We start from the raw sequence: 12799 nt of genomic DNA on the forward strand, positions 1-12799 counted from the left end.
AACTACCCAAACCCTGTTGGGGAGACTCGAGTATCTAGCGGCCTCCGTCCGGATCCGTTGCACCGCCCACCTGCTCGCTCGCTCCCGCCTCCCTTTCCCGCGATTCCTCCGCGCGCGCACCAGCCTGCTCGCTCCCGCCTCCGCTTTCTCACAGTTTTGCTCGAGTGCATATAGACGAGTGTCAACTAGTCAGCTGTCAATTCTTTTGCTTCTGGCTCCTCGATCTTGCTTCTTTCCCAGAAGAAGTTTCATACTCCCTACGTTCCAAATTATAAGTTGCTTCAACTTTTTTGTTCATTCATTTTTGTTAGACATATTATTATTATATCTAGATGCATGAGTAAATTGATGTATCAAAAAAAAAAGTTTAGGGTCTAGAAAGACATATGGGTCCATCGCCGTGCAATTAAATGTACAGTCATGCAGGCCGAACGATCACTATGGAACTCGCGCAAAGCGGAACGATCACTATGGAAGTCGACCAAAGCCGCAGAGCAACATCGCTGGCACGAGAAAGGACACGCCACGATTCTTATGTCAGTACTGTGTTTTTTTTTTATATTCCTGCATATAATTATCGTTTTTACTTTTTACATGTCTTTTTGCAAATATATTATTGGAAAATTTCCTTCGCCCATGCTCGGGAGCCTGAAAAACTTAATTATGTCTCACTATCTCACCAGTAGCAATTCTATACATCGTTTTACTACGATGTTTGCACAGACTGCATTTCATGGTACTGCTGCGCATACCCATTTTTCAGCTATTGCTAATCCTATAAAATTGTTCCAAAACAGCAAAACAACAATGTTTTAGTGAAACAGTGCAGCTCTACAAGAGCAATTGCTCACATTTCGCACTAGTTGCAAAAGCACGAGACATGTCGCTGCAAGAGTGCAAGCAACAATATGACAATAGAGTAGTGCGATTATCATCATCATTGGCTGTCCTTGCCGGTTTATGCTGTCCAAGCAAACATTTCCGTCAAGGATATCTGGCTCGTGGATCCCAATCCTCGCCAGGAAGATCTCAGCGCGACAATCTAAAAGGGACCGTTAGGCCATTACACCAGCCGTGATAATAGCACTTCCGTGACGGCTGACGCTGCTACTCCGTTCTCTTCATATCCATCCTTGTTTCCTGAGGTGATCATAAGTTCTTGACCGCTTAAGCACTAAGACCATGCCTCTCCATAACAGTACATCCTCCATATGAATTTCACAATTTTCATCACCCCCAAATGATCCTTGAACCTTGAAGAATCCGTACATGAGCAAATCTCCAGTGCTGCTTAGAATATGTTCCGATCGATTCACTTCTGCTTCAAAGTAGTTTGTCACCACCAAGGAACCTTAGTAAGTGAGGTTTCACAACTAAAGTTGTCACCAGAACCAAATCCCTTGTAGTGTGACTTGGCATTGGCAACACAGAATATTAGCAAGAGGTGAAGGATCTATCACTTACAGTATCAAGCGGATAAGCATGAGGTATGCACTTACCAAGCATTACATTCAGAAAGGTGGAAGAACAGCCATCCATGTCCGTAGCCTGTGTGCAGCACCACCTTTGCTCTTGAGTAAGCCAATTCATCACCATGCTCTTGAGTAAGCCAATTCACCACCATGCTCTTGAGTAAGCCAATTCACCTCAGTCAGAGATCTGAACATCAAGAAGCTCGATCAGGGAGCAAGGGCATCATGTGCCATTACATCGACACACATGCGCTCGCATTTGAATATTGCCATCTTGCAGATCTACTTTTTGGTCTATTCCAGAGGTATCAAACTTGCTAGGCTGAGGCTGTAACATGGTTATTGGTTAATGTCAAAATATAGACAGTGAACGTCTAGTAAGAATTAAGATTGAAACATAGTGTTCATATATGCTTACCTTCTGAGCAGCTGCATAGCCATCAGAGTGTCTAGAATGCAGCACAGGTCATTCCACCCTGACATCAAATGTATTGTGTTGGAATCCTGCCTCGTTTTATAGCTACAGCTCATCAGAATCAATACTTGGGATTATTTTCTTTAGTATATTGAATGTCGATGCAGGCATGCTACATTCTGAACTGAACTGCAGTAGCTCATTCTCAAGAACAGCAAATGCATCAGCAAATGCCTGTCATATACATCATAAAATGTATGAGTTCTCAAAACTGCAATTTGTTACCCATATTATATTTATATGTCTGAACACAACAGGAGAATTATAACTAACCTTAATACATTGGTGAATGCGGAAACAATTCCTGCCCACATTGTTAGCAGGGCAAAGTGGATCATCTATGTGAATCGGGTCAATGCTGCAAAATCAAGCATATTCTCATAATTAAAACTTACATAGTAGGTGACAGGAATAAATGACATAAAATAGTAACATAAAATTTTATTACCTGTGCCCTCTTTCTCGATTCAAATAAATTCCACTTCCTTGGATGGAAATGCGCATATGGCGTGGATCAAATATGTTCCTGGCATTAAGATTACGAATTATATGTAACATACTCGATAGTAGCTGTTCCAAAAGAGAAGGAACAGAAGGTCCTATTGACATTCAGGGCTTCAGGCACACTGATGCAAATGTTTGGCCCCATGTCATTATTAAACACAGTGTTCAGGTGTATTTTCTTACCCAAAGAAGTACAAGAAATCCATTAAAAGGCTGCCCAGATTCTGCCAAATTACAAACATTATGGAAATGATTACAAGGATACAAAAAAATAGACCGCAAATAGAGCGGTAAACTCAAATATGGTGTTCATGATTCGCAACTTACTTGGTTAATAGGCCGACCAAGATGATGCTCATGCTGGAGAAAACGAACAATTAACAGCACCTACAAATAAATTAAAATTGAAGCTTTATTTTTCACAGGTCCTCTGAAAATATCAAATATGACACCAGAGAAAAACTGGATCAGGTAATATGCCATCAATCAACATAATATGCTAACATGAAAATTAATATAGGATAGTAAGTTTGAACTGAACTATCCAAAGATCACATGCTATATGCAAATAGAAGTTAGCTGGATTGTGGTCTGCTTGTGTTTCACTGTGAGCCAATACAAATTTTTAATATCTTTACAAGTAGAAAATCATCTCTAGAAAAGGATCAATCCAGACTTCCAGAGTTCAGATAAATTAACCCAACCATCGATAAACCCATGGTCAAAAATATAAAACCATGATTAACCTACTAAACTTAGGACCTGTTTGGTAAAACTCCCAGAGGACCTTCTAGGCTGAATCCATGAAGTGATTCTCTAAAATGAACTAGGAGGCTGGGAGCTAAACAAAAGGTAGCTTCTCCTGATTCCCTCCACGCACAGAATCGATGTCTACATATGGTTTATCCTAATGAAACATAGAGAATCACTTTTGGCCATAGAATCACTTCCCACAGAGAATCAGGGGGAGTTCTAGCAAACAGGCCCTTAAAAAGGTGTTTAATCATCATTAACTCGTAATTCTCTTTTTATAGCCCTTAAAAGTGTTTAATAATTACTAACTCGTAACTCTGATACTTATAGCGACCTGACAGAATACATAAGTCTGCATAAGCTTATGGACTCATTTATGCATAAGAAAGTTGTCCAATGCAAACACACTGTAAAAGCCATAAATTGTCAATGAAGCAAATGAAGGGCTATCTGGAAAAGTTACATACCAAACAGTAAGAGCTTAGACCACCTGAATAGGGGTGGTCCAAACTCCGGTCAGCCAAAAACTTCTTGAGAATCAAGGCAAGAGGTACAACCGCAGGAAATTGCTGGGTCAACTCACGTACCTGTAGAATTAACAATATAATAAGGTGGGCAAATAGGCTGGGAAATCCTGCATACTGCTTAGTAGTTCCATCTTGCAAAATTCTTGTGCATGTTGGTAAGCAATATATCATTAGCAGCAATGTGTGTGGTGCATGCATTATCTACTCAGAAAGCTACTGTACCAAGCAGCTGGCTGGCTGATCATTCATACTGCTAACATAAAACCTGAAACAGATGACTCCTCACAGCAATATTGGAAAGCAGAAATCACTCTAAAAGTAACATGATTCTTATAATGTTTCTTATGTCATCATGATGATGTTTTGAGGCAACATGCATGTATGCACATTGGTCACAACTTTGAAAAAAATACTCCACTTGTGAAAACACATAGATAACTTTATGTATGATTTTCATGATAGCATTGTTCATTTATAAAATTATATGTGAACTGAAAATACAATTTAAATTAGCATCATGTTTTTCAGCAAAAACTACTGAACTAAAAGTGCAATATCGCATAGGAACTAGGGTAAAAGATAAAGGAGCCATTTGTTTAGAATACCAGAAATGGCAACATTGCATATAGCACACAGAATGTCAAAATAAGATGGTACTTAGATATATTCAACTGATACTCCGCGTTAGATTATGCATTTGCTTATGTTAGATGATTCATGTAATGCTTATTACTAATTGCGTAACCCTCCAAAATATTCAAATGTTTGCTACAAGTTAAATTTCTATTAGAATGAAAGACAGTATCAGCTACCAAACTGTGATCAACATTCAACAGGTCTAAACAAAATATTTGTATGAAGGCTAAACTTACAAGTAACGTTTATGGAGAGCAACTTATTTTCTAGAAAATATTCAGATAGACAATAGACTTCTGATTTACCAACTCAGCAGTCTGCAGTCCTGTGTGGGATGGCGATTTGAAACTTATATCAAGACGAATTGACTGCACAATATCACAATCGTCTTTATTCAATTTTGAGCACACCAGCATGTTGCTGCCTTCTGAACTAGAGGTGTCAGACCGAGGAGGACTCCCTTGTTCTCCAAGCATGTTAACTGAATATTCTTGTGAGCCATCCAGTACTGAAGAATACTCATTGGACATATTTGTGTCACAGGGTACATCTGCTACAAGCATGATCACAGGTATCTGCAAATAATATAAGCATGAGGAAAATAGAATAGCTAATGAACTAGCAAAAGAAAGCCACTTACAGCTGTGTTTTCAACTGTTTTAAGGGAATCACTTCTAACCCAGTCCTGGTTTGTAAGACACCTTGCTGCATGCTGAAAGGAAAAAAGATTGTCCACGTAAAAAGAAAGCAAAATTTTGTCCTCAGAACATGCAAGCACATCCATCATGTGTCCTAACTCTTATGCAAACATCCACATGTAAACCAAATGAATTACCTGTAGACATGTTTCCTTGATGCCATTACGGCCTTCCAAAATTCCAGCTTCTTTAATAGGTTCCTGAAAGCAACAATAAATTTAGTATCCACAATAATATGGGGAAAAGATGCACTTGAACTAACTTGTCACACGATGTTATCAGTCATGCAACTCACCAGGTTTCGGACAGGAGGAAGAGAAACCACAAGATCAACATCACTAGTTGGAAGAGCCAAACCAGTGGCATTTGAGCCAAATAGATTTGTACGGGAGCGAGGCCACAGATCTTGCAAGCATCGTGTGACTCTTTTGACAGCCCAGTTTATATAGGGCCTCCTCACCAGATTAGCAGCAGCAACCTTGCAGTTTAAAAAATGGAATCAACATGTCCTTAGAAAAAGGGAACTTTTACTGACACAAATAAAGGCATGCCATGCAATTAGACATCAAAGAAGATAAGGATCCCATAGCACACAAAGATGAAAATTGATGCCAAACCTAGAAGAAAAGGTGAGATACCTGCTTACAGAATTGATCTATTTCTTCATGTAGAGCATTGTGCATCAAAGAGAGGGATGCCTTGTGAGGCGAACCATTTAGCATATCTTGTGGCTGTACAGGCAATGCCACATCTGGCTGCAAAATTATATTTTAGAAAGACAGAAAAGTTGAATAAACAATCATTCTCACTATTGAGGGAAGATTTGAAACTACATCCTTACATGTTGATCACGAGATAGCTGTGAAATCTTAACAAGGTGGTCCTGCAAAACAGTATCCTCAATTGTTTGCACCAATGTACCAGAAGAAGTGCCCTTGTTACCCCATGAAGGCCATACAACTTCAGGACCATCCAAGCAAAACTGAGCCCTATGGAAAATTTTGTCTTCAGAAAATAAACCTCTCATCCCGCAATGTCGAGGACTTGAGCTGCCCGATCTAACAATAGGGAATCCTCGTTTTCTTGACTCTCCAGCAGGTGAAGGAGGTGGTGGCCTAGGTACACGAGGAACACTAAGTACTACTGGTGATGGAGGTCTTCTTAGAATAGGTATGTCCCTCCTTGTTGATGGTACGCATGGGCTCCTGTGATCATGACCACCCTTAATGTCAGATCTTGATGACCTTCGTGATATATTAGGAACAACTATCGGCCGCAGCATTGCATATGGCAATGTATCTGCCTTAACTACTTCACTGCCACAAGACACAGCCTTTGCAACTGAAGTTATTTTATCTTCAGGACTATCTTGCACGGGAGATGGAGAGGTCAGAGCTTCATTATTGATGCCATTCCCTGCTATCGAATGAGCAGCTGGATCCAAAGATTCATTTTGAGAACAGGATGGAGTGGAGGGTGGTGATGATACACCATTTGTGTATGTAGATGGAATACCATTAGCCACATCATCAACAACTCGTATAACATCAGCCTCATGCCAAGCCCAGGCACTATCATCTGAACTAAGAGATGGTGGCCTAGAAAAACCAGCTCCTGCATGTTCCGCAGGACTCCAGTACATCACACCTCCACCGAAATATTGATTAATATCTCTTCCAGAATGTGCACGGCTATCTGATTCTTCTTCAGAAAACCAGTAGCTTTCATTATCATCCGCAACATCACTGTCACTGCAAATACCCCCTCTTTGCACTAGTTGAGCAGGGAACCCTGACCAAGCAGAAGATTGCATTTGTGGGGTATACAATGGATCATAGCTTACAGCAGCATTTTTACCATAACCTCTAAAAACAGGAGGCCAGTCAAAACTTAGCGGCACTGCTAGAGAAGGTAACATTTGATTGCATCCAGCATCAATTGGCGGATTCCTCACCTGATGGTTGGCAGGAAGAAAAGGTTGGCTAAATTGAGTTGGCCATTTGTAACCAACATCAAGATGCAACCTGTCTTCTGCAGCTGGACGCTGTTGCATTTCAGGAGATACAAAATGAGATGGTGTTACACTAGGCCATTCGTATGATGTTCCTCCCAGCAGGTTCCTATTGTATACATAATATTCACCGCCACTATTTTTCATAACTCCACCATTTTCACTTATAGCACTTTGAAGCATATCAGTAGGAATAACAGAAGGTAAAATTTTGTTCTTTGTCACTTCAGGTTTATCATCCACATGTTTCTCATCACATTCAGTTTTTTCCTGTGCAGATCTTACCAAGGAGTCAACTGAACTTCCATCCAGATTAGTGGAAGAGACATCATTGCTTCTGGAAGGTAAACAAGAGGATGATTGAACCAAGCATTCACTTTGACTAATGTACGATGAGGCCTGCTCAGCCACATTGAAGGCATCATCATGAGCACTCTGAGAAAGTTCAGTAGCAACTGATGAGCAAACTCTAGGAGAATACAATGTGTCTTCAAGTTTTGTGCCCTTACTGGTGGCTACTACCTTTGTTCCATTAGATAAAATGGAATAGTCAGAACAGCTAACTGCTTCAGAGATCTTGTTCTTGGAAGGATCATAAGATGGGTGATGAGGTGAGACATCAGCCTCTTCAGCAGTTTCATGAGAGGCCTCTGTAGCACTATGGGGAACAACTATTTTCAATTTGGTAGATCTTGGGCTCTCAGGCCTCATCAGATTTGATAGTTTTGTTTTCCCTTTGCGTTTGTTCTTCTTTTTGTTACACTGATTTTTGCAACCATCCAACACGATAGTTTGCTCCTAAAATATCGAGAACTCCCTCATAAGTCATGAATAAATGAACAACCAAACAAAACAGAATGGCCAAAATAATGCTTACAACCTTCATTGTTGGTACAATTTCCTTGTTAGGAGTTTTTTCAGATGGAGGTCCAGCAGCAGTGCCTTCAACAGATGGAGCACAATGGTTTGGTAAAGGCCTACAATTGCGACTATCTGAACTACTGCATCCATTATCCTGGAAAGAAGACCTTAGGTAACTACAGATAACTTAAATATACTCAGTGAAGCATAAAGTCCTATGCCTATGGCAATACTAAAGCAAGCTGAGCAACAAATCAACTATACCTTAGACGGCTTAGCAGATACTGTTAGCTTTTTCAAGGTGCTAGATTTCTTCTTTCCTTTCCGAGAACCTCCACTGGTCTTTTCAACATCTTTCTTTTTCGGAGCTCCATCCCCAATTAGTTCAAGATTTATACTTTCTGTCGACACCACCATGAGAAGCCCTTGTAATTTCATAAGTACATCACCAGCAGTAGTAGCAGCCGACACTAATGAACTGAAAAAGATTGCATCACCACTGCAGCAAGTAATGTTGCTCTTCAAACAGACTATCTCCTCGACTAGTTTCAGTCTTTTCAACTCTTTAGCAAATACAGGCTTCTTGCTACAAGACAGAATGTTTGCAACATCAATGGAAGAAGCATGATTCTTTCTGAATAAAGACTGCCGTGTACATTCACAAGATTTGTCTGCCACAAATGATCCCGGTTCACCTAAGCAGAAGCAGAAATTATCCCTTGAGGCACTATCTGATCCTTCAACCATCTCATTTGCCTGCAAGCTTGAGCTATTAGCATATTAGTATGGGCTCGAGGTGTAGAAACATGCTCAGGACAATTGCACGCAAAAGTTTGGCAATTCTCTCACAATCAGGGTGACAAAAAAATCCTGTCTGAGATGACAAAGAGCTGATTGTTTGTTATGCATATGATTGGGCTAACTTTGACACATCAAGATTCAAGGAAGACACAACTTACTTCGAGAAAAATGAGGGTCTCACATTTAAATAGAGGATAATTTCCAGAATCATACAGATCACAAAGTAAACTACTTGCAAACATGCTGTAGTGACTATTATATAAAAACATTCTTATAAATACTAGTAAAACATTTAACCCACAATGCCTCAGAAATATATTCATTGGACCAAATGCCTGAAACAAGGCCCCTTTGTAATCTGATATTCAATTTTTTTTATAACTTGTTAAAAAAGCATGATAGCGCTAACTCTGGTACATAACAGTTATTCTGGATTCATTAATTGATTTAAGACTATGCTGAAACTTCAGTTAGATAAAGCATGCAGATTTCAGAAAACATCACTTGCCAAACAGTTTGAACATGTTAGTGCCATTTCAGGAAAAGAAGGGTTTTTTTCTCAGCACAAACATAACACAATAGGCAACTTCTGTATGTCATTTCCAAAAACAAGAGAAGAAACAATGCTTTAAAAATATATGTGAAACCCATCTTCATCGTATTTCTGAACCAGGTGCTTTCATATTTCACATGCTTTTTGAAGAAGTTTCTTTGAAACCTACTAGATTGCCTTGCTTGTTTTTTTATTTAGAGGAAAGGTGCACCTACATTTGCATAAATTAACGTCAATACAAGAAAAGGCAATTTGCTTCTATTTCCTATACAAGGGCCTATTACGAGATTAAGAAATATGGTTTGTTTTCCCTAAACTGATTTTACAAATAAGATTGCAAGACTAGAGTATGCCATGTTATTTCTCTCACTTTTTCCATCCTTCATTCTTTCCATCACCATCAACAAACAGCCTTTCCACACATTTCTTACAATAAAATAGCTACCCCAAAATGCATCAGTATGGGATACACCACCCCTAATAAACACAAACCAGAGTTACTTGACTCATGCACATCTTAACTAAATCACAGGTTGACAATGTTCATGTAATAAAAACAAATAAACATCTTATCCCAAACCATATCACTTGAATTAAAATCATTGTAAAAGTTTATTACGAAATTACAGATATGACTCTGAAATCTAGAGTTCACTTATGCAAATAAGGCATACAACTGTGAAATGCAACCCCATAGTATTTGAAATCCATAACTGTCATATTATATCAAAATGCAGCATAGAAAGCATATTACCAGGGCAATTGCACCTTTCCCGAAGAATGCCCCAATGATCCTTGCTCTCATCCGAGGCTCCAGCCTCATCCACCAATCCACATATCCCTTCTCCCTCCAGAACGCGTTTGCAGCAAGCCCAGCCTTCTCCTTCACACCCTTCCCAATTCGCACCGCCTTCCTCCCTCCAACTCCCCCTCCCCCTGCCGCCGCCCACGACATTCGCAGTGCGATCTCCAACCTGTTGGCCAGAAACTCCTCGATCACGTAGTAACCCTTGGCATTAAGCCAGGGCAGCTCCGGGAAATCCTGGCACGCCAGCGCGGCCAGGTCCACTTCCCCCTCCCCGCAGCAGAGGAACCTCCCACCAGAGATCTCGTCCATGGCCGCGACAAAGCCGTCGAGGTCAGCGAGGAAGGCTTCGGCGACGGTGATCGCGTCGGGGCACCGCGACGACGCGGGGGAGGAGGGGAAGAGGAGGATGTTGGCGAAGAGGAGCGCCTGCGCCCGGGAGCCCGCGGCGGCGCGGGCGAGGAGGCCCCGGGAGAGGCGCGAGAGCACGGTTGGCTCCTCGGCCCCGCGCGCGGCGGAGGTGGACGGGGACGAGGAGTGGAGGACGAAGAAGGCGGAGTGGCCGCGGAGGCGGAGGCGGCGGACCATGGAGAGCAGCGCGGCAGCCGCAGCGGGGGAGAGGAGGGAGGCGGCGGCCGCGGCGCGCGCGGCGGGGGAGAGCGAGGCGAGCCACCGGAGGATCGCGGCGCGCGGCGACAAGGACGAGGAGGAGGAGGCAGCGGCGGGGGCGGGGCTAGGGTTCGCCGCGGCGTGGTAGAGGGAGAGGTGCGCAGTGAGGGCATCCATGAGCTCCTTCGTTGTGCGCGGCGCCGCGGAGGTGGACACCATGCTGGGGAGCGGCCGCGTCGGTACCGGTGGTTGGTCGGGACTCGGGATTCAGGAATGGGGAGGAGCGGCCGCTGTGGCGGGCCTGGCTTGGTTTGCGGAGCAGCGGAGAGACTTTTGCGTCGGAGTACGTACATTTCTCAGTTTTTTCACATGAAGACACGTATGTTTTTGCCATATTAGTGACGACACTGACGGTGTGGCTGGGTTGTCATTCTTTGTAATATGTTGGTTTACGCTTTATTCCTTTTTATTGGCTTGTTGCTCTAGAAATGAGGTCGGTTACATTCATAGTAGCATAACCTAAGCATATTCTTGGAAAGAAGCATAGCTTCCATAACAATTTGTGGAGAAAGCAGCCTCACTTTTGGCTGAGACGGTGAGACGTATAGGATGATCAAAACCAATTGACAAGCAAGTTTGCTAGTTAGGCTTGTAGTTGAAAATGTGGTAATTTGCTGATCATCTCATCAGTTCCGAGAAGAAAATGACAAGTTCTTACTTCTTAATCAGAACATAGTTTCATGAAGTAGGAACCGTGGAATTTTCTCGTTCATCGAGCAAGAGACTTCACTCGACCAGAAGCTAGAAACTGAAAATGTTGCGCCAGGCCTTTTAAGCTAATTACATTTTACTATAATTCACCATGAGTGTGTTACATGTCGTGTACCAAAAATCCAGCGGCTGAAGTAGAGTTAGTGTACACCAAGAATCCAAGATATGAACATCTTACAACAACAAATTTCACCCCTACAAGACTAGAGTTTAGGCAGGGAGGGCGGCCGCCGATGTGGCTGGGGGAACCCGGTTCTCAACAGGGATCTCCACAAACTCAGAAAGAATCGCCCGGAACTCGTCTCCAGTCAGTGTCTCCTTCTCAATGAGCACCTCAACGATTTGGTCAATGGCCTCCCTGTTGTTTCTAATGTGCCTCAAGGCCATCTCGTAGGCCTCATCTGACAACTGCTTCACAGCCGAATCAATGTCCTCCGCAAGCTTCTCTGACATGGAGTTCCTTGCCATCATTCTCATGATGATGTCCCCACTCTGTGCTCCACCCTCCATCAGGGACCATGGACCAATTTGAGACATACCAAATGTTACGACCATCTGCAGAACCATTGTGATTCTCAGTACAATTGACAACAAAGATCAGTAGTAGTAGTAAAGCATTGAGACAAGATATCTACAGATTGCTGTCAATTCTAGCAGACTCTACCATGTGATTTTGCAGCACAGTTTGGTTCTTAGCATTCATAGAGTAATCATCAGTCATAAACCACAAAATGGTTCATGAGGACTTGCAAAATTCTTTGCAAACGTTAACATTTACGTCGATAAAATTTCAATACAAAAGGTAGTATACCTGCTTGGCTAAGCCAGTAATTTGCTGCAAGTCACCAGCAGCTCCAGTGGTCACCTCAGGCTCTCCAAATATGACCTCCTCAGCAGCTCTACCACCAAGGCCGCCAACAATTCTGGCAAAAAGTTGCTGCCTGGAGATGAGTGTTGGGTCATCCATCGGGATAAACCACGTAAGACCACGAGCTTGACCCCTTGGAACTAAGGTAACCTTTTGGACCGGATCATGGCCAGGTGTCAAAGTTCTGCAAAGAGATTTCCACAAACGAATGAGATTGCGTACAAATTTGGCATGGAATGGTTACAAAGGAAATGACATACAAAAGGCACTCCAATAACTCAAAAGTGAAGCCACAAAGATACAATATGCTTTCAGAGGGGAACATAGAAACAGGAAAGGAGCCACTTAGTACATCACAGCAATGGGCTAAGCATTAAATATTAAGACAAAGTCGTACTCTATTTCAACATCAAATAATTTCCCTGTCATCCAATTACCAGACCATTTTAGATAGA

The 12799-nt window shown here is 42.1% G+C and overlaps 2 protein-coding genes across 11 annotated transcripts; both read right to left on the reverse strand.

The window, feature by feature from the left end:
- Window positions 1-579: 579 nt before the first annotated feature.
- Window positions 580-11225, reverse strand: LOC136498394 (probable GPI-anchored adhesin-like protein PGA55). 10 transcript variants are annotated; one of them, XM_066494325.1, is made up of 17 exons: window positions 10046-11225; window positions 8202-8693; window positions 7957-8091; window positions 5907-7874; window positions 5704-5820; window positions 5361-5543; window positions 5203-5265; window positions 5008-5079; window positions 4673-4942; window positions 3672-3791; window positions 2779-2838; window positions 2635-2675; window positions 2396-2473; window positions 2221-2305; window positions 1891-2121; window positions 1500-1659; window positions 580-1411 (listed from the first exon to the last, which is right to left on the reverse strand). In XM_066494325.1, exons 1-15 carry the CDS (start codon window positions 10922-10924, stop codon window positions 1993-1995), a joined length of 4692 nt encoding a protein of 1563 aa, XP_066350422.1. In that variant the 5' UTR covers window positions 10925-11225; the 3' UTR covers window positions 580-1411; window positions 1500-1659; window positions 1891-1992. The 10 variants fall into 10 exon arrangements, with proteins under 10 accessions (XP_066350422.1, XP_066350419.1, XP_066350418.1 ...); XM_066494322.1 differs by having other exon boundaries at window positions 582-1318; window positions 1500-1800; window positions 10046-11224; XM_066494321.1 differs by having other exon boundaries at window positions 582-1411; window positions 1500-1800; window positions 10046-11224.
- Window positions 11226-11534: 309 nt separating this feature from the next.
- Window positions 11535-12558, reverse strand: LOC136498396 (ATP-dependent zinc metalloprotease FTSH 2, chloroplastic-like). Its single transcript, XM_066494332.1, has 2 exons — window positions 12288-12558; window positions 11535-12031 (listed from the first exon to the last, which is right to left on the reverse strand). The coding sequence occupies exons 1-2, from the start codon at window positions 12441-12443 to the stop codon at window positions 11687-11689; spliced, it is 501 nt and encodes a 166-aa protein (XP_066350429.1). The 5' UTR covers window positions 12444-12558; the 3' UTR covers window positions 11535-11686.
- Window positions 12559-12799: the final 241 nt, after the last annotated feature.

This window comes from Miscanthus floridulus, chromosome 12 (genome assembly GCF_019320115.1).
Source record: "Miscanthus floridulus cultivar M001 chromosome 12, ASM1932011v1, whole genome shotgun sequence".
Classification (NCBI taxonomy): domain Eukaryota; kingdom Viridiplantae; phylum Streptophyta; class Magnoliopsida; order Poales; family Poaceae; genus Miscanthus; species Miscanthus floridulus.